Genomic DNA, 21,951 nt, shown 5'->3' with positions numbered 1-21,951 from the left:
AGGTACGTGGCCCTCCTGTATTGGTTTTCTATGTTACATAACTAATTGCCACAAACATAGCAGGTTAAAACAACACCGTTTATTGTCCCAAAGTTTCCGTGGGTTAGGAGTCCACACACAGTTTAGCTGGGTCTTCTGCTGAGGGGCTCCCAAGATTGTCATCAAGGTGTAAGCCAGGGATGGCTGCAGTCTCCCTTGAGCACAGGGTCCTTTGCCAACTTCATGAGGGTGTTGGCAAAATCCATGTCCTTGTAGCTGCAGAACTCATGGCAGCTTGTGTCTTCAGGGCCAACAGGAGAGCATCACTCTTATCAGGAAGGTTCCAGATCCCTGTCTCCATATTTTCAACTGATTAAGCCTGGCCCACCCAGGATACTCTCCCTTGTTATTAGTTCAAAACCCAGCTAATGTGGGACCTTGATTACCTCTGCAAAATTCCTTCAACTGTGCTGTCCCAGGTAACCTTACCATGGGAGTGACATCCATTCATCATACTGACAAGTCCCATTCACAATCAAGGGGACGGAATATATGGGATGCCTGCACCATGGGGCAGACATCTTGGGGGCCATCTTAGAATTCTGACTATCCCACTCTCCGAAACCACATAGCAAACTATTGGCAAGGAGGACATCTCTTTGGCCTGTAGGCATCCCCGTGCTCAATGGAGGAATTGCCCCATATAGGGGACAGTGCTTCTGCTGCCTCAGAATTGGCAGGATCATGAAAAAAACTGTCATTGCGACTAGTTCCCATTGGTCACACTAGTCAGTCTTCATTGTGAGGGAGGACTACAGAAGGGCAGGAGTCCCCGGGGGCAAGACTCCTTAGAAGCCATCTTAAAGGCTGGTTACTGTCACCCCATTGCTGGTCAACTCTGAACAGGGGTTAATGTATCTGGAGAGCTAACTCCGAGTGGAACTTGGGATAACATTATTTCTGAGAATTGGGCAGGGGATGCAAAGTGGTTTTGGACAATACTGGTCCAGCAGGTGACATGAGTGAAGCAGGTGGACAAACTGTGGCAAAGCAGAGAACTTGCCTCCTGATGGGGACCCGCCTGTCTGCAACTCCCAGTGGTTGCCATGCAGCCTGAGAGCTGTCAGAGCTTGACTCCACCCCTCTTAAGAAAAGTGGGGAATCCAGATTTTTGTGGGAAACATCCTTATTTCCATAGCTGGCAACGAATCCAAGGATTTTTGTTTGTTTTCGAAACACAGTGCCGCCTAAACAAAACTCCGAGGTGGTCACGACATGCCCCACAGGCCACCGTGTGCATGTCCTGACTTTCCTTCCTCCTTCCCGGGCTCTTTCTTGGCTTCTGACATCTCTATCTCCATCTGGCAGCAATTATCTCAGGCTCCACTAAGATCAAGGGAAAAGATGACATCTTACGAACTTTGAAATGATAGAGGCAGGCGATCTAGAAAGTACCAGATTTTATTGCTTTTATCAAAAAATCAGTAACAGACAACAGTGTGAGGTGCTCGCTCCCAACATGGCCAGAGGAACAGGACACTGGGGGAGGAGGAGGACCCAGCCAGCTGGGACCCTGGGTTGCGGTAGTAAAAGGTGAAGGAAGCAAGGGTAGGTTCCCCCAACCCCCACCCCAACGAATGGGATCAGGAAGAGACGTGGCCTGCCCAGGCTAAGCCCCTAGGCCTCTCCTCTCTGGAGAGGAAGGGTCGCAGATAAGAGGCTTCAGAGCCAGGGCCTGATCAGCCCTCCCCCATCCCCCTTTGTCCAAGGAGACAAAGGTTGTCCCAGCAAAGCTGGGGCTGTGACTTGTTAAACCAGTTTAGTTTTCTGGCTATGCTGTCCAACAGAGGCCAGTGGGCTCCACCTGCATGTTTGGTACAGCAGCCACCAGCTACACGTGGCCGCCGAGCAGTTGAAATGTAGTTAGCATAACTGAGGAATGATCGGTTCAATTTGTGTAATTTTAATTGATTTCAATAGCCCCACATGGCTAGGGGTCACTGTATTGGAGAGCACAGCTCTCCAATTTTCTCTTCAATTTGGAGACAGCAAATGAAGGAACCCCAGCTGAGCTCAAAGCAAAAGCTAGAAAGGTTTCCGGCCCAATCAGAAGAAGGCACCAGGAATAGGACATGAGAAAGAGGTAAAGATCCACTCAGTCACACGAAAATCCACTCACTCAACCATCCAGCTTGACTTCAAACGGGAATATCATATCACACTATTTCCTGAAAAAATATATTTATCTATTTTTCTAGAACCAAGGAAGAATAATAATATATTACATGAAAAGAGACACAAATATCCCACCATCCCCTAACTTATATTTTGGGATCTGCTAGAAAACTATGTTTCAGCAAAAGCTTCTTAGAGGAAGCAGCTTCAGAAAGGGCCAAGGTCATGAGCACGGGAGTAGGAAGAATAAAAAGGAACCCCCCAAAATGGGGAGAGGATTTAAAGAAAAAGAGGCAAGAAGGAAGGAGAGGCCCTGTCTGAAGCTATAAATAGTAAAAAAAAAAAAAAAAAAAAAAAAATTAATAAAAATTGTATCTCCAACTCTTCTCTCATTTTCGAGTAACAAAACAAACAAACAAAAAACCCATTAAATACAAACCTAGCAGGTTACTGTGGAAATGTGCAAGAGAACAGAGAACGCCTTGGTATCTGTGCACCCTTGCCCAGGTAGAGAGGCTCTGTACAAAGGAATGAACCCTTAAAAAAAAATACCCTACTAAAAATAGACTTATGAATATTCTACAAATCTCTTTCACGATGAACTTTCAGCTCTTCTCCCCACCTCCCCGAATAAAAAAGGCTGATTTCCATAAGTCACTTGGAAGAGCCTAGAATGGCCCAAGGGTGTACAAGAGACTCCCACAGTGTGGTTGCAGGTGCCCTGTGACGGACACATCTCAAGGTGCAGATAGATAGTTCTGGTTCCTTTTCCCAGCTCCTGGCAGAGAGGCAGGCTGTAGAGGGGAGGGAGGGAAGAAGGGAGGGAGGGTCCTCTGGAGCCCAGCCTCCAGCAGGATTCATACAATAGCTTAGAAAGGCTCTGGGTGAGGCCTGCCTGTTCAGTATAGACTCTAAGCTGGACCTTGATTCTAAACTGGAAGATGAAGAAACAATCCAATCCCAGACTTGCCTTCAGAAAGGCCAAGTTTAACCCCATTTTTCTGCTGGGACAATGGAGGCCCAGAGACTATCAAGAGGCAGGCAGGAAAAGTAGAAGATGATGTCTCTTCTGACACTGAGACCAGATCTGAGCTGGAGAGGCCGATAGGTCAGTATTGGGTTGCCCACCCCCTCCCTTAATGTCCACGCTTCAAAATCCTTCAGTGTTCCTCCCCCTCAAAGTCCAAGCAGGCGCTCCTGAGGAAGCTTCAGGCGTAGAACTCGTTGGTGGGGGCTTTTTTGTAGATGGGTTTCTTGCCCAGGTCGTAGCTGCCCTCGTCCTTCTTCTTCATGCGGTACACCAGCAGCAGGACCAGGAATATGGCAAAGAGGATGCCCACGACGCCGCCCACAATCAGAGCTGGAAGGAGAGAGGAGAGCGGAGAGGTGAGAGCTGCCGGTGGGACCTCGGGACATACCGGCCGCCTCCATCCCGGCGGTCCTCTTACAACTAGGCATCCTCGCCATCACCACCGCGGGGGTCAGGCACGCGAAGCTGATGCCAGCCTTAATTTGATTCTCACAGCCTCGTTAATGAGAAGGGGGTGACTGTAAGTCACTGAAGACCACAGAGCTAGAGTGACAGAGCCGACCTTTTCAACCCAAATCTGCTTGAGTCCAAAGCCAGGTTCTTTCCCAAACATCAGGCCAACTCCCCAGTGACAGCTTAGCACTGAGTCAGGAATAAGAAAAATTGCAGGCTGTGGAAATCCCCGAGACACCCTGACGCCCCCAGTCCCTAGTACAGCGTGCACTCTCCTTGACCCCGGGTGCACATACTTGCACGGGCCTACACTTCCACAGACAGGGACCCACTTGATACACACGGGCACATGCTACCATACACAGTCATGATCTACGAGTGTGTCCGCCCCACTGCTTTAAAGGTAATTGCACATGTGTTTTATGTTGGCACACACGTAGCTCAGTGGTTAAGGCCTAGGTTCCATTCCCACCTCTGCCACTTACAGGCTATGTGACCTAAAGTCCTTTCATCTCTCTCACTACAAAACGGAAATAAGAGTACTTTTCTTGCGGGAGGGTAGAGCTCAGTGGTAGAGCATGTGCTTAGCATGCACGTGGTCCTAAATTCAATCCCCAGTACCTCCATTAAAAACAAGTAAATAAATAAACCTAATTACTCCCCTGAATTTTTTTTATTAAAAAAGTATCTTTCTCATAGGTTTGTCCTAAGGATTAAATATATGAATCTACTCAAAGAGCTTAAAACAGTGCATAACATATGCTCGATACTCATTGTGAAACTTCATGGTTTATACCTGTGTCCCTAACACCCTGAACTGTTCTGGCACAACAGAACATGCTTGATTAAATGACACAGTTTGGCTGAGAGAGGAGCCCTGGCCGAGGGCACTGGGTTAGCGTCAGACAGACGTGGGTGTCCAGGCTCGGGTGAGCCTGTGTTCTCTGTGCTACGCCAGGCAGCCTGGATGGCTCCCTCCTGTTTGTTGAGGGGGCCAGGATATCTCACAGAATCCTTTCTGTGGCAGATTGAGTCCCCTAATTCGGTTTTACTCAGCCTAAGAAGATTAATTTTCCGTCCCTGCACACACTCCAAATCTCTGCACAGAATGGGGACAGAGGAACCAAGGAAGATTCGTTATTGGCTAAAACCAGGAAAAAGCAGGAACCGAGTGCCCCCAGGAAATACCAGGAAAAGGACACGGACTGTCAGGTATCAACCCCATTCCTGTTTCTATTGCTTCTCCCTCTGATGACTTCTCTGTGAGACGCTTAGTCTGCGCTGGGATTTCTGCACAAGGTCAAGGCTCAAATACAGTCCCAGAAGTGACTGTGGTCATAGGTTCAAGTGCCACTGTCTGGTTTTGTGACTTTGGACAAGTGATTAGGCGTCTCCAAGCCTCAGTTTCCTTATCTGTAAGAGTATAGGTAACCATACGTGTTGGGTAGAGTTGTGGTGGAGACTCCAAGAGGGGAGTGCATGAATTACAGGGCAAGCACCTGCTAAACTCCCAGGTGCTGTCTAAAAGCTACTAGAATGCAGGGCCCCGCCTTAGCTAGCTCAACAACACAACTTTGCACGTGAGGACCTTACACTTGTGTAACTCTCAATCGGAAGTATTAAGAGGTGACTTGGTCTCCCTTGCTAGGTGACCCAAAGCGGGTGGTTTTCTTTCTCTGGGCTTCAGTCTCTCAGTGGATAAGAAACAGTTATTTGGACCAGATCAGTGGGTTTTTTTTAATTTTTCTTTAAAAGCAGTAGAACCCTTAGTAAAAGCAAAAACCTTCTGCTAATCCCACATCCACCAGCTAGAAGTGAAACTCTGTGGTTGAAGAAAGATGGGGGAGGTTTACCTCTAAAAGACTTCCGCCAGAGAAGTCTGAAATTTACAAGACTAAAAGATGTCTAAGGGCCCCTCTTGTCCTGAAAGCATCCCTCACCCCACCCACATCACACAGAAAGTAGAGAAGACAAAGTTAAAAGAATGTTGACTCAGGTACCCGGAGGCCAGTGTCAGGGCTGAGCTGGACCCAGTGTCACCAGGGTCATACTCCTAAAGATGCAGGCGAGATTTTTCATTATTCCTTTTTTTTTTTTTTGGTGTGGGGAGGTAATTAGGTTTACTTATTTAAGTATTCTTAAAGGAGGTACTGGGGATTGAACCCAGGACCTCATTCATGCTAAGCATGCCCTCTACCACTTAAGCTATACCCTTCCCCTGAGATTCTTTATCTGTATTGGATGGAGGCAGGACACAGGGCTTTTTCCTGGTACCTCCAGCCTCCTTGGGGCTGCTGGCCTGATTGGTTCCCAGGAGACAGGAGTGACCTAGCCTGAACCCGGGGTGCCCCCTCACCAGGCTGGTTCATCTAGACTGGCCCTTGGCCTCTAAAATCTGGCCAGATAGGGAGTTCCCTCTGACAAAGCCCCCCAACCCTCTCCAGTTTTGGAGACCCCCAGAGCTGCCAGAGAAGAAGAGAAGGAGCCAGTTACTGCCCTGGCTAAAGGCCCCATAGCTGGGCTTGACAGAGCCAGTCTTGAAATCTTACCCTGGGACATCACTTCCCCGACAACGGCACATTACAGCCAAGACTCCTGCGGCTCTTGCCTGAGGCCAAACGTGCACTCTCTCTAGGCCTTAGTTTCTTAAATCTGACACTGAAGTTTCCCTGTGTGCCTACTACCATACTATACCATACTGCACTGTCCCACTACCACTGTGACCTATACTAACACATCAGAACAGCCCCTTACAGTTTACTAAGTTATTTCAGATTCTATTTTTCACGGCATCATGACACCGACCCCAGGAGGAGGAAACTGAGGCTGCAAATCTTCTCAGCCAAGGTCACGAGGCTGCCAATGGACAGAGCAGGCCGGAAGGGAAACCAGCCCAAGCCAAACAAGCCTCTGGACTTTCAGGGGAAATTTTCAAGGGAAGTTAAACTTTCAATAATTAACTCCCTGGGTACCAAACCCAGGCTGTGGAAGTGCTTTGCAAATAAGAGAAGGGGGAGGACAAAGCTCAGTGGCTGAGCATGTGCTTAGCATACACGAGGTCCTGGGTTAAATCCCCAGTACTTCCATTAACAATGAATAAATAAACCTAATTACCTACCCACCACCATCAAAAAAAAAAAAAAAGGAAAAAAAGGAAAGAAGAGAAGGACTGAAGCCCAGTGAATGACTCAACAACTGTTATTTTAGCCTCTGACATGCAATTCTTCCTCTCCACCCACCAAGCTGCACACGCAGTCAAAGCCACCTCTTAGGGGAAGTGTCACCCTTCAAGGCCCCAGGGTACCCACTAGCTATAAGGAAGGGGTACCAAGGAGACTAATGGGCTAGAGGCATCCTTGTTGGTAGCCCTGTCCCCCACTGAGCCCCCTCCCACTTCAAAATATCTTGTGGAGAGCGTAGGACCTTACCTGCCAGAACCTCTGTCCTCTCAAAGATATTGCTGCCCTGGGCTGTGCTGGACATGGACACCTTGTTGGACACATCCTCATCCCCATCAAAGGGTGACATCCTCTTAGGAATGACCTCATTCTCCCCCAGTTCCTCAGGTTCGGTGGGGACCCGGTTCCCAGGCCCGGTCTTCTCAGGGATGTGGTTATCGAGAGGCACCTGGATGGGGAGAAGGAGAAGAGACCAACACTCAGCGTGGTTTGGGGAGGGGTCCCAGGGCAGGGGACAGGGACATTCAACCAGGTGGGGAATTTGGTTCTGCATCTTGCCAGCCAAACTATGGGGTCCTGGAGCAGAAATCAGTTAACAATCTCTTAACAATTATGCTGCCAAATCCTTACCCTCCAGTTTTTTAGGAGATCTATCCCAAGTGGGGAATGAATTATGTGACCAAGAGCACAGGGAAGCAGGTGTTCCCCCTCACTACTGGCCAGTGGCTGTTCTCGAGTAATACTCTGAAGGGCGGTTTGGCAAAACTGCAGAAACAGCTTGCCCTCAAAGGCAGCAGTTTCGCCTCTGGAACTCTCTTAAGGAGCTAATCAGAGATTTGTGTCAAAGATGCTGTGGTAGTGTTGTAATTTAAGAATATCAAAAAATCGTAAACCACTTTTCATCAATAAGGGCAACTGGGTGAACTATGATTATATAGGCTATAAAAATGGGTAGGTAGATGGGGAGGAGGGTATAGCTCAGTGGTGGAGCACATGCTTAGCATGCACAAGGTCCTGGGTTCAATTCCCGGTACCTCCACTAAAAAAAAATTAATAAATAAACCTAATTCCCCCCCGCCAAATAAAAATAAAATAATTAATAAAAATGGGTAGGAAAAACATTTAATTAGGTGATGAAATACTCATGATCACTCTAAGTGAAAAATGCAAAAACCCAGAAATGTGTATGTAATGCGATATTAACATTGGCAAATACCTAAAAATGCACCAAAAAAGAGGCTGGAAATACATCTAAGTGTTTATCACGACATCTAAGTGTTTTATCATGTAGTGATTATCCCTGCAGAAAGGATGGCCTACCATGGCCCACAGCTGTGCCCATCCTAAGAGTTCAGAGCCACAGACAAAAACCTCCTTGCAGAGTGAGGTCAGACCCTCACTCATTCCGCCCCTCTCAACAGGTGCTAAGAGCAGGAGAGGCAAAGGAGTGTAGCTACTTACCAAGGGGTGGGTCACATCGGGGGTGATCTTGATGTTCTCTGAGTCATCTGTAAGGTCAGAAAAGCCGTGTGAATGTGAGATCAGTTTTCCCCAGGTCAAGGACCCCTTCAGCCACGGCTGGTGGGAGTTTCTAATTCACAATCAGCCCGCAACTGCTCAATGTCCAGCAAGTGATCAATCCTGCCCTAGCCTCAGTCATCTCATCTGTAAAATGGGGCTCCTAAGACCTGCCTCCCTGACTCTTTCACAGGAATGCTGAGCTGATAGCTGGGCAGATTGTCTGTCAGCTCCAAACCCGTGCTTCATAAAGTAAATCCCAGAACCAACAGCCTCACCTGGGAGCCAGTTAGAAATGCAGAATTTCAGGGCCCACTAATTCAGATTCTGTATTTCAACAAGATCTCTGGGGGGTTCATTTGAGAAGACACTAGATTGCAATAGTAAATATTAGAAATTGCCATATTGAAGTATTTACCGAGTGCTTGGTTTAAGTGTCGAGGGCTTTAACTTAGTCCAATCTCCACAACAGTGACACTGATGTACTGTCATCTCTACTCCCATTTTACAGATTAAGAAACTAAGGCTCAGAGGTCACAGAGCAGCAATTTGAACTCAGGGTTCTGTGACTCCAAAGCTCAAGCTTCAAATCGTTACACCACCCTGCACGTAGAATGGATGCTTCCAGCAGTTCTGTCTAGCCCAGCAGCCAGGGCCAGAAGTCACAGAAGACCAGGAAAGTCCCTGACTCCTGGTCCAGACCCAAGAGGCTTGGGCCCCTTCACTTACTCTCACCCCCTCTGAAGCAAGGGTTTGTTCTCGGTTCCCACCCACACCTCTCCCCCCCCCTTCCCCCAGGCTTCTGAACTGCTCCTTTTCCCTCTCAAAGGAGGAAAAATACTCCATCAGTCCTCCTTCTCACCCCCACCCACCCCAAACCCTCATTCGAAGGTGGACAGGTTCAGACTGGTGCAAAGAAAACCAGGAACTCTAAATGAACTCAAAGCAACAAACAACTCGCCCACAGAGGGTGTCAGGAATGGGCTGATCCAGTTACTTTTGTTTCCTTTTTTAAGGGGGAGGGGCACAATAGGAAAATCCAAGCCTCAAGGTGGGGTCACCATCCTAGGAGGAGAGGACATATTCCCTCCAGCCCGGAGCCTGCCCACCCCGCCCTCCGTACCCAGATCTCCAGAGCCAGACAGCTCAAAGTCATCGAGGTCCTGCCCAGGGCCTCCCACATCCTCATCGTCTGGTAGGTCTCCGGAAAAGTATCGGCCTTCTAGGAGGTCTTGAGGATCAATGACTTCGGTTTCTCGGATCTAGGGTGAAAACAGGAGACACATCAGCCAATAGCCCCCCAGAGCTCTACAGCACCCCCTGAATCCTGAAAGGCAGTGGAATGGGCATTCAGGAAGGTGAGCTGGAGTACTTGCAAGAGGATCAGGCTGGAGACCTGGATCCTGGCCCCCTCCTGGCCCCTAACTTGCTGTGTGACCTTACACAAATCTCTTTCCCATTCTGGGCTAATCAAAATAATAAAGGTGGTAATAATCAGAATATAAATATACTAGGTACCATTGACTAAGCACTTGCTATGTGTCAGGCCCTGTTCTTAATAACTCCAAAGGCCTGTCTTTAACTCCATTTTACAACCAAGGAAACTGGGCGTTAAAGACATTAAATCATTTTCTTTTGGTGACACGAGTTGCAGATGGAGGAGTGAGGATTCCACATGGAGCTGCCCAACTTCAGAGCCAGCGCTCCCCACGCACACGGGCTAGCCAGAGGATCCCCTGTCCCGGGGCGCTATGATGCTGTCACAGCTGATTCACCCGTCTCAGGGAGAGGGCCGCTGGCTCTGGTCTGGCCCTGTCCAGTACACCTTTCCCAGCTGAGTCAGACTGGGCTGGGACAGTCAAGGCTGGCTCACCCACACCCCAGGACAACCTCAGGTCAGGGCGCTGCCCTGACCTGGTGACTCAAAAAGTACATCAACACAGCCTTGCGTGTTAAGCCTTTCAAACATCGCCCACTGAGCCCACCTGCGGCAGAGCGGAGCAGAGCCCCACCCCCCCTCTCCTGGACCGTCCACTCTAGCACCCAAGAGTGTCACTCAGCTGCCACCCATTAGGGCCCCAGCTGGTCACAGCAGAATCTTAAGTCCACCCTCAATGAGAAGGTTTCAAAAGGAAAGTATGAAAGATCAGGGGAGGCAAAGAACCTTCCCTAGGCCCTACAGAACATCAGCTACCCTGCTCCCATCCCCTAGAGATCAGCCGAGAGGGAAAAAAGGCTCAAGAGAGAAGGAAACACTCGAGATGCCCACCACCCTTTCCTTTAGCTTCTGGGCTCCGCCTTCCTCCACCCACAGAACAGCAGCTCTAGGCAAAGTTATTCTTTCACTAATGAATTCAAATATTAAAGTGCCTCCTATTTCCCAGGAGTCCGGGTTCTCATTAAGTTTGTTTCTTTAGTTAGTTATTATTTTTTAATGGAGGTACTGGGGATTGAACCCAAGACCTCGTGCATGCTAAGCATGCGCTCTACCACTGAGCTCTACCCACCATGCCCTCCATTAAGTTGAATACGAACCCCTGCCTAAGACAATCTTCTTTCCCCAACCCTCTAACTGTAGGAGGTGGGGGTTTGCTCAGAACCATGGGACACCAGCTAGAGAGGCCAGGGAGATCCTGTCCTCCCGTTTCACAGAATCTCAAGAGAATCTGAGCAGGGCAGTGACTTGCCCAATGTCACACAGCAACTTAGCTGCACAGCTCAGAGTGGAGAGAGGCCAGGGCTCCGTTTCTGACGGCCCCAGGCTGTCCTTCACCCAGCGGAGACTGCCAGAAACACGAAGGGGAGCCTGAGAAGGAATATCCGTTCCTAAGACAGGGTTAGCAACTGTAGGAGGGGCCCAGATTCCTCCTGGACTCTCTCCACTGGCTTCCGGGGAGAGGTGGGAGGAACCTGACTACCACCTCCTCTTCCGCCCCCCTCCAGGGCAGCTGGATTCCCGGAAGGGAGCAGGGTCAGGCTGGGAGGAAGGCAGTGGGCAGGCATCCCCCTCCTCCCACCGCCAAGGGAAGAATCTCTGCTGAATGCTCGGTACACATGGGGGTGGGGAGCCAGAAGGGGTTAAGCCCTGGTTAGGGATGACTTCATGACTCGGGAATCAGGAGCTGTTGAGCTGCTGGCGCTGGAATTCCAGCCCCCGCACAGCCCCGTGCTTGCGGCTTTAGTTTGGCAGCTCTGGAGGAAGACTCCTCTGTGGTTGCGCAAGCTGCCTGTACCTAGGGCAGGGTTCCTGTGCTCCTACCCCCATCTCCTGCTGCAAATTCCCCTGGGGCCCAGAATCGGAAATAGCAGGACCTTAGTGGCTTACCAAACTAAGCACTTGGCATCAAGTAGGTCCTCTTAATAGCTCTTATTTGCAGAAGTGTTTTAAGGGGGTAGGGGCGGGTGCTCAGAAAATTAAAGTCACTTGCCCAAGATCACACAGGCAGAAAGTGGCCACACTGGACCAGAACCCAGGCATGAGTCACCTGAGCCTTTAGCCACATAGACCTAAACACATGCATGAACACACGTATACAGCGAGTGCCCGCCTACCTTGGCTAGGAGGGAGCCCTGTTAAGTGGAGGTCATATCCAGCCCAGGAGGGAAAGAAGGTACTTTGGCCACTTGTTTACCTAGCCTGGAGACCAGACTGGCCACCGCAGAGTTCAAAGTCCTCAAGATGGGGGCTGGGGTCCCAACCCTGGGCTGTTTCAGGCTGAGACCCTCCCCTACCTCCTCATCCCCAGGAGCTGAGGCTTGTTATTTACGAAGCCTGCCGTCTGTTACTGTGTGAAAGTGCTAAGGAGTGTTTCAAAACAACCCCCGGCATTAGCACACTGATTGGTTGGTGGCAGCTACCTCTGTTTCACACAAAGATTAACAGGGAACGTGGCATGACCGTCTTGCTGCCAAGTCAGCAGCAAAACCGAGGCTGAAACCCAAACTGATCCCCTGTTCAGCCCTCTTGGTGGTCCCTAACCCTTCGTTTTGATACCAGGCTCCTGGAGAAAGGTAAGTGACTTCTCTAAGGTCATACCAGGGGTCAGCAGCGTGGCCAGGACTAGAACCTGTCAGATATCTGTCCTAGCTCTAAAAGGAAGGGGTCCCTAAAGGCTGCATCAGAAGAGCCCAGGTGCCCTCCTAAAGCAAGTTAAGAGGCGTGGGAAGAGCCCTGTGCTTCATACTGATGGAGGACACAGGAAATCAAATTCTTCTCCAACTCCAGAAGTGCCCTCTCTGCCCCTCTCTGGCCAAGATCCCTGACAAGAGGGAAACTCCCAAGTGGGCAGGAGCCCTAAGACTAGGCCAGCAAGATGGAACCATGCTCCTTGGGATTGTGGGCAATCACCCCTTTGTGTATATGTTGAGGAGGGGGTGGTGCCAACAGCACCCTCTTTTCAGGCAAGGCCCATCCAGTCTGGGATGGCTTTGAAGAACCAGACCACCCAGCAGCCAGGCCCACCCCTGACCAGAGAAAGACCCTCCCCTGCTCCTGGCTCACCCCATCCCTGCCCAGGGAGCGTGTGTTCACATGTGTGTGAACGCACAGGCATCCTTCTCTGGGCCCTCAGGTCTCCCTGTATCTTTGTCCTTCTCACAGACACACAGCAAAAATCACCAGCTGAATAAAGCAGTGGGCCTGGGTCTCCCAGACCCTGGTGGACACCTGGATTTGGTGCCTGGAGGTTTACAGATGCTGGATGCGTCCCAGACTCTCCCTAGAAAAGAAGAGGGGTAGGCGCTATCCTGTGCTATAGGGAATAACGCCTACCAACAAAGGTATCTGAGGCCAGAGCCCAATTGCCTCATTTTATTACCCAGCAAACAGATTAAAAGATAAGGTAGTTTGCCAAGGTCACCCAAGCAGAACTGGACTTAGAACCTAGGTCTCCTGGCTCCTGGGCTGGACTTGTCTTCCCTCCCCATTTCTAGGGTTTTGGCTGCCCTGAAAGGTCTCAGCAAATCCACAGGCAGCAGCTGTCACTCCAGATATACCCCCCATCCAGTCCTTAGGCAAAAGGCATGAATAGGAAAGTCACCAACCCTATCGCAAAGCCCGACAGCTTCAGCCACCCAGGAAGAGCACGGGGTGGGGTGAGACGCGACCAGCAAGAGTATCCACTACGTGCCGGGCCTCAAGCTGGCTTCTTTTCGGGATGAGCTCATGCTATTGACACAACAGCCTTGTAAGGTGCTCTCCCCACTTTGCCGGAAAATGAGCTTCAGTTGAGTCATTCATGTGAAGTCACACAGCTAGAAAGCAACAGAGCTGGATTTCAACCCAGATCTTTCTCAAGACCATGTCTCAGCCACACCAGACTTTTCACTGCCACCCACGCTTTACCTCTCCACCCCAACGCCACAGCCCAAAACACACACTGCCAGGCCAGGGCGCCAGGGCTCCCCTTCCCCTGGCCAGGGAGTAAACAAAGGTAAAAGTGAAATTGCTTAAACAAAAGAAACAGAAACGTGGCTGGGGCACCAGGGAGAAGTTCAGGGTCAGGGCTTGCTTTACTGTGAACTGGTGCGAGGAAAAGAGAGGAGAGTCTTCCCCCAACTGGCTCTTCCCCAGAGGAAGAAGCTACCCCCAGGGGTCAGGGACACACTTGACCCTTCTTTCAGAAGGTGAAAGGAGAAGGGCAATTGGGCAAGCCAAATTTGGGGAGAAGTGAGGATGCTGAATACTCTGGGTCCAACTGCTGAACCCACCAGAGTGATCCCAGGCGGAGATCCCCGGATGGGGCCACTGATAGTCACTCTCTCCCCCAATCTACACTGATTCTGATCCTGAAGGGTCAGATATTCCCCTGAACAAGCAAAAACTGTGTGCCACAATCAGGACTCTACCCCTTGGCAGAAACCAAGGATCCTCCAGCAGAATGGATATCTGTAAAGTCAGCTCTACCAGCAAACCACAGCCCTGCCACTCCCTAACTATACTAGCCTGGGTGTTTATTTCACATCTTGAAACTCAGTTTCCACTTTTTGTAGCCAGGGCTAGTAGAACCTTGCAGGATGGTGAGGATTTAGTGAAATGCATGAGCAAGGGACGCAGCAGTGGCCTGGTACACAGCAGGTGCTCAATGAGTAGTGGCTATTATTAATCCTCATCTACCTTCCTGCTGGCTAAGGGGATTAGTGCTCAAAGGGTCAGAGAGACCTGGGAAAAGTTGTAGAAGCAGTTGCACTGCTAGAAAGAAGGTGGCTGGTGGATAGAGAGGTGCTTTGCAAAGTATGAAGGGACATACATCCCCTTATATGGGTATTTATTTTGCTTCTGAGACCAGAGACTTTTCAACAACCAATCAAGCCCCTTAAGAATGTGGAAGATAAAAACGCCCAGAGATGGGTAGATACCTACACACACAAGGTCACACAGCTTGGAGTACCTGTCCTAAGCAGACAGAGGCAAGGAAAGACCAGTTGTATTTTGCCAAAAAGGAGCAAACAGCAGTGATCAGAGACACCTGAAATTCTACTTGGGCATCTCTATCCTCAGAGTATTTCCTGATCTGCTTTGGGGATGAAAAACATATCTGAAAGGCCAAAAGGGACCACACACCAATCCATGAACTGGTGCGCTGGTACCGGAAGGGTTAAGCCAGGTCTGGGGGTGGGGGTGAGGGTGAGGGTGGGGTTGGGGGTTCGAATGTCGGCCCAGCCCACTCCAAGGTCGGGTTACTCTGAACACAATCAGTCAGGAGCGAAGCCAGGCCTGGCACTGCCAGCAGCCTGCTTTTCACCAACCCCGGTAGCCCCCGCAGCCCACGGGGCGGCCCATTCCCACAGCAAGGGCTCCAGGATCTAAGGGTGCCAGCTAGGAATAGAGGCAGGAGGGGGATGGGCAGGGGGTAGCTTCTGGAACCTCTGGCTAGCCCTCTGCCAGGAGCTGATGCTGCACCCTTGTCACTAACTTCGCTGGTGATCATGGGAGTTCCCCTCCCTGGGCCTCTGTTTCCCCATCTATAAAAGACGCTTCTCAAAGAGACAAGCCGCCCTCTGTCTTGAGGCCTGGTAACCAAGACGGGCACTGCTCCGATTACCGGTGGAGACAGCCGGGAAGGGGCTGGCTCCCTCAGGGCCACAGAGACAGAGGTGCATTGAAGTCGGGGCTTGTAATCTAGGCAGCAGATCCGAGGTCCCTGCTGGATCCCGGGCTGGAGCTAAACAAGCCTCCCGTGTTCTCTGGGGCAGAGTTGATAGAGTCTTGTCTTGGCTGATTAGATCAGCCCTGGGTCCTGGCTTCCCGCCCCTTCCCAGCCTCCCCCGCCACTTGGGGAAGCCACTGCTCCAGACCAGGTCATTCTGTCCCACAGATGTCTCCTGGCCGGGCTTCCCCAGGGCAAGGAGTGTCCCAGCCCTTGGTCACCCCTGCCCCCATGCCCCGAGGTTCCAGTAGTACAGCCAGTCCCTGCAGGCCTGGCCGCGACCGGCTGGGCCCCACCAAGTCACTGTTTCCACACATACCAGCCTCGCCCTGCCTCCCCTTTCCATTACCCCAGGTGTCACCTGACTAGCAGCCTCTGCTACTGTGCCAGGGAAAACTGGGGCAGCCGAACTGCTGGGGGAGGGGGAGATGCAGGGTAAAGAGGGGGAGGGGGCTGAGTAGGAGGACCCAGCCTGGGGGATGGGGGTGGTAAGTCACAAGAGTGGGTAGGAGGGACCACAGAATACTGAAGCTGGAAAGAACTGTTAAGATCAGAGTGATCTTTGGGAGACTCCTGGAGGGCTAGAAAGTTCTGGACCCCAAGAACCATAACCAGTGGTTTATATTTTCAATGTGCACACAGACACCACCTCCCCAAGCCAACTTCTGGCCAGGTTAAGAACCCTTGTCTAATAATAAACTAAATTAATAATAATAAACTAAATTTAAGCCAGAACTTTACAAGTTTGCCAAACACCCATTATGACCCTGAAGTGACACAAGTGTTTTATGGAGGACACTGGGACTCACACTGGCCAGGTGACTAATTAACTAGCTGCGTGTCCCTGGCTAAGTACAGAGCTGGGGTGGGAACTCAGGTTTCTCTGACTGTGAAATGTACTGACTTTCCAGTCACCCAGCCTCCAGTGGACAGGGAGTGTGGGACTGTGCCCAGAGGTCACCAGTGAATTAATAACAAATCAGCCCAAGAAGGCAGGTTTCTTGCACTCTGAGGGTTAAATCAGGCCCTTAACTGTTGACACACACATCCCTCGATGAAAATTTAAGAAAACTGGCTTTTCATAACACTGTACCTTTTCCGTCCACCATTGCACCCCCTCCCCCAGAGCCCAGAACGCTTTTTGCAATTTCTTCAGCCAAGACCCGGACTAGAAACTCTGGTCCTCCTCCTACATAACTATAGAACACTGCTCCTCCAACAAGGAGGCTGACCCCTAGGCCTGGGCAGCATCCTGGTGGTCCAGTCCCCCTACCCCGGCTCCCTCCAGGCAGAAAACTATTCAGCAGGGGGTTCCCACAGATCCTCACAGGAGGGGTGGGGCTGCTGGGAACTGGTTCCTGTTTAAATATAAACCCATCCGATAATTAGCAGACTAGCAAACGGCCCACTTCTAAGACAAACAAATAGGAGCTTTGGGCTCAGTCAGCCCCACCCGAGACTCCTCCCTTCCCACCTTGCAGCTGTTGTGGGGAGGGGAGAGAGCTTTCCAGGGGCTTTGGGGGTGGGATCCTCAAAAGTAAAGGACCATCTGGCATCAAGGCGGCCTGGGCAAAGCCGTCACTAAGAAGGCCTCCTGCCTACCAGGCGGGATCTGAAAAGCTTCTCTTGCATCTTCTGGAAGCCTCCCCATAGTCCAGATCTGCCTACAGACCAGAAAGCTGAGGCTCGGAGCGGTCCAGTGGTCTGTCCAAAGCCATGGAGCTAGTAAGAGCAAGACTTCACAACTCTGGAGTCAGGTCTGCTGAACTCCAAACCAGTGTTCCAACGCCCTCCAGCCAGCCCCAAGAAACAAGGGAGGGCACCAGAAAAATCAGAATCCTGGGGCCAAATCAAATCTGGACCGTTACCAGCTTTGCTCTAGGAACTCAGACCAATTGCAACCTCACTTTTGTTTTAAGGGATTTAAAAAACAAACAAACAAAAAAACCCCACTACCTGCTTGCAGAGATCAATTTTGAGAACTGGCTGAACTCTACCCCGTCAAAGTCCACACACAAGCAAGGCACTGTGAAGGTTTCGGAGCTAGGACTAGTATTTCCTGTCTGTCCCTTTGGGACCCTGGACACTGAGAGGCTGACCATCCTTAATAGGCCCGCAAAGGTCAAGGTAAAACTCTGGACCCCATTCCAATATCCCCACTAGCCAAGAGGCTGAAAGGAACTGGGTGACTCAGGAAGGCCAGCTATCACTCTCCTCCAGTGACTCACTGAGCCCTGTCCAGCCCCTTCTCCCAAGTTTAAGCAATCTCTTGGAAATCACGTCCACCAGTCCAGGAGGCTGAGGACCACGAGAAGCCAACTCCTCCCAAAAGGGACCTGGGGCGGGAAGCCCAGCCTGGCACTCCCAGCCCCTCATTCATGCCGGCTCAAGCACTCCAAGTCCTTGGAAGAGCCCTCTGTTTCCAAGAGCCCAGGATGGCAGGAGCTGAATGTCTCTACCACCCACCTCCCCCAGCGTCCCTTCTTGTGTACCAAGGAGGCCTAGAAAGCTCCCCTCCCCCCAGCAGAAAGGACTCTTGAGAGGGCTTTGGTCCAACCTCCTCATTATAGACTTGGGGACACTGAGCCCCAGAGGGCATGTTTCCTTCAGGTCACCCAGCGATTCAGAAGGAGGACCCAAGGCATCTACCTTCAAACCCAGCCAATTTCCTCATTTGGAACATGCTCCAAGGACACTCAAAACAGACACCTCATGCTATCTGAGAGACCTGGGTCTGACCCTGGCAAGCCCCTCCATCCCTCTGGCCATCCTTTTCCTGTAAAGATGGATATAATAATACATTCCTCACCGTATCACTGGGAGGCATTCGTATTAGTACTAAATAATCTCAGTGCACCTTTTAGAATGAAGCTATACTCACACATTTATTTGTTCATTCATGCAAATATTTCCTGAGAACTAACTACAGGGACAGGTATTTTACTAAGAATGAACAGAGCGGAGTTCCTGCCCTGGTGTGTGTGGGTGGGAGGGCCGTGGGGGAGGAAGGCTCTGAATTTGATGGGGTGTGTTAATGCCTTCAACTTTCTTCCAGAGAGGGAATGCCTTAGATGTCTTTATGGTTTCCACAGCCCTTTCAAAGAGTAGGTACTTAATTATTAATAGAATATCTGAACTGGAAAGGGCTCTCTATTCAATTCAAACTCCTTTTCACAGACTGGGGCTGTCAACCCAGAGAGAGAAAGGGACCCAGTCTTACAGAGCCCTCCCAAGTGTGGCCCAAATATTTTCCTTTGGTAGTTCTCTGGGCTTCTAAGAATTCCAAAGAGCTCTTGCTGGATGCTCAAGGGTCCTAGACCCCCTAAGCTTCCGCCCCTGCCCCTACTTCTGTGCAATCAAGGAGAAAATTCTCCAGAAGACCAGAAACATCTCTTAGCACCAGCTGGGTGGGGGATATCTCCCCGGAACTGACTGGGCCTGGTGCCATGTCTGTGCCCCTGGGCAGCAACACCTCTGGGGGGGGGGGCTCCCCAAACAAGGCTGCCTTTAATTGGCCAGGGAGGGAGTGGCAGGAAGGCAGATCAGGGGGAATGTTTCCAGCTGGACAGGAAGAACTGCTTTTAAGATGGCAAGCCCCGCCAGACAGAGAAAGGTCTGGCTCAGCCTGGGTTCCCTTCCCAAAACCTGTGGCACCAAGAGAGCAGGGGCGCACCACCCAAGGGGAGGGCAGGCCTTTGGCTCAAACCTAAAATTTGGGGAAGGGCCCCAATAGCACTATTGGAGGGGGCCTACAGGACAGAGATTCTGATGGCCTGGAAACTCTCTGCTACCCCAAGATGGTATCGTTTTACCTCAGTTCCCTCATCTGTAAAGTGGGCATAGTATAATTCCCATATGCTAGGCTTTTTGTGAGATTAAAATGCACCAGACCTGGTATATGTAAAGCGCTCAGTAAATGACAACTGCTATTAGCAAAACCCTCCCTGAGTCTCAGTTTTCTCCACCTGCAAAAAGAAAAAGGCAGACCGGATCACCTCCATGATCGAATCCAATTGTGACTAGGTCTGATTTTTCCGGCCACAACCTTGGGAGGAAAGGGGTGGGGGTGGGGGGACAAAAGGGGAAGCCCTGTGGCCCAGTTAGAGGTGGAAGGTCTGTAACATTAGCCAGGAAGGGGAGCGCTGAGGTCAGGATGAGAGAGAAGGACACCTCTCTGAGGAAGCAGCTGCCCAGGGCTGACTTCTCCCCCAGCTGATGAGTCCCCACATGTCCTCCCCCAAACCACATCCTCCTGGTCACCTCCAGGGCACAGCTGCCTGCTGCTTCCCCTGAAGCACCTGCAGGCTCTGCAGCCCCGAGCCAAGACTGGCATGTGACTGTCCATGCAGTGACAGCACAACCTCCAGGGTCTTTCCCCTTTTCCCCACACTGCCCAAGCTGACAGGACACGCCATGCCATTTCTTCGGATGCCTCCACAACAGTGTGAATCCGACACATTCTTCAGGGCCAAGTTTAGAGCACTGCACAGGGAGCAGTAAGCAGCAGGCTTGAGTTCAAGCCCTGGCTCAGCCACTAACCTTTTGGCAAGGTTGCCCTTATTAGTTTGGGCAAGTCATCACCTCACTCTGGGCCTCAGTCTCCTTCTACCTCCGAATTCCTTGATTCCAATTCCAGCCCTAAGTCTTTAGATTCTAAACTAGCTTGAGGGGACCTGAGGATGGGACAAGACAGCAGTTGCTCAGAGTAGCATCAGACTACAAGTTAAGATATGTGCAGAAGAAAGATAAAAAAAAAAAGGGACTTGGAGGCTGGCCTGCTGAAATTTGCATCTGACTCAGCCCCTTATCTGCTGTGTGACCTTGGGCAGGTTAGTTAACCTCTCTAGCCTCAGGACCAGTTTAAAAACAGTAAACAGAGGGTTGAGCTAAGCTAGTTGATAGAGCCATTAGAACAGCTATTAGAAAGCTATTAGAACAGTGCTAAGTACTAAAAGACAGCCATCACCACTGCAGGGCTGCAACTGTGTGTGTGTGGAGGGTGGTACAGCCCAGGGTCTCACTCCTACCTCAACTGAAGTCTGCCAGGCAGAAACCACTTCCTCTAAGTAATCCCAGAGAAATAGGAGCCCCGTAAAGAACTGACATTAATGATTAAACTCCACTGGACTTGTTTCCTACCAATCTGAGGTTTAAGGCCACCAAGGGGGCACAAAATCCAGGCTCTTGGGGTGGGGTGGGGGCAGGCTGCCTTTCTTTGCAATTCTGCCACCCCAGCTTCCCAGATAAAATTGCCTACTCCTCCCCTGGGATGAATGGAGCTTCGGGTGGGCCCAGGGCTTTATAAACTACAGCACAAACCAGAGCTGGTGCAAAGGAGAGGCTTCTCAGGGCTCACTGAGACCTTCTCTTCCCCTGGCCCTCATTCATCCCAATTAAAGTAGGTGCTTCGGATTTCCCGAATACAGAGCAGTGGAAATCAACGCTCTTCTGGTGAAAAGCAGAGGCTCAACTCTTGGTAAAGTGCTGAGTCTAAACCATCCCTCCCGTCTGCCCTTGAAAGATCAATCTCAACTTTGTAGGAGCCCTAAAGAAGCACTGGTCACCTCCTGCCCCAGTCCCCCATCCGCTTTGTGCTGATGAGGAAACCGAGACTCAGAAGGGGCAAGGTCTTCCCCGGAGCCACAGGCCAGTGGCAGGGCTGCGGCCAGAACTGAGGTCAGGGCTCAGTCCTCTCCCCCCGTGTGTGAAACAAGGCCCCCGCAGAACCTTAAACCCCTCCCCCTTCCGAGAACACGCAGCCCCCTTCATCCCCAGGTCATCTCGGATTCTGGAGGGCTAGAAGTGGGGTCAGGGCTCCGGGCCTGCCCCAGGATCACCAGCGAAGGGGCGAGAGGGTGAGGGAAGAAGAGGTGACACTGGCTTAGTCACGTCCCAGCCTGGAGCCCGCAGGGGGACTGAGGCCAGGGGGAGGCGGGAAGCGCAACAGGCTGGGGGCGCACGACGCGCGGAGGAGCCACCCGAAGTCCCAGCCCCGGAGCCTCCGTGGGATCCCGAAACCAAGTTTCCAACAAAGTTTCTCTGGCCTCGGCATCTAGTTGGGGCGGCGCAGTACCCCCAACTGCCCCTCATTGCAGGATTCCAGGAACAAAGGAGGCACCGGTCCGCCCCCACGGGGATCCTCAAGCACCTACCGACTCCGCCGCGGCGGCGGGGGCGCCCACGAGGAGCAGCAGCAGCGCGAGCAGGCGAGCGGGGGCCATCGTGCGGCTGTCCGGAGAGGGCGCGCAGGCGGGTGGCCGGGCCAGGCGCGCGGCCTTTCTTATAGGCGGTGATCGGCCCCGCCCCGGGCCCGCCCCCGCTCGCCCCCGCCGCCCGTACCCGCCCGGAATTCCCCCGCGAATGCCGGGCCTCCGGGGCGCTGCGCCCGCCTGCCTGCCCGGCTGGAAACCTGAGGGACCCGCCCGGTGCGCGCGGGCCGCTCTGTCCACCCGAATTCCTGGCCTCCGGG

General features: G+C 51.5%; 1 protein-coding gene across 1 annotated transcript; it reads right to left on the bottom strand.

The window, feature by feature from the left end:
- Positions 1 to 1,424: 1,424 nt before the first annotated feature.
- SDC4 (syndecan 4) lies at positions 1,425 to 21,730 on the bottom strand. The gene is made up of 5 exons (XM_031433737.2): positions 21,635 to 21,730; positions 9,458 to 9,596; positions 8,278 to 8,324; positions 7,066 to 7,264; positions 1,425 to 3,514 (listed from the first exon to the last, which is right to left on the bottom strand). The coding sequence occupies exons 1-5, from the start codon at positions 21,701 to 21,703 to the stop codon at positions 3,363 to 3,365; spliced, it is 606 nt and encodes a 201-aa protein (XP_031289597.1). The 5' UTR covers positions 21,704 to 21,730; the 3' UTR covers positions 1,425 to 3,362.
- Between the last annotated feature and the right edge of the window lie 221 nt (positions 21,731 to 21,951).

This window comes from Camelus dromedarius, chromosome 18 (genome assembly GCF_036321535.1).
Source record: "Camelus dromedarius isolate mCamDro1 chromosome 18, mCamDro1.pat, whole genome shotgun sequence".
In the NCBI taxonomy this organism is placed as follows: domain Eukaryota; kingdom Metazoa; phylum Chordata; class Mammalia; order Artiodactyla; family Camelidae; genus Camelus; species Camelus dromedarius.
This window is presented reverse-complemented; position numbering and strand designations above follow the sequence as displayed.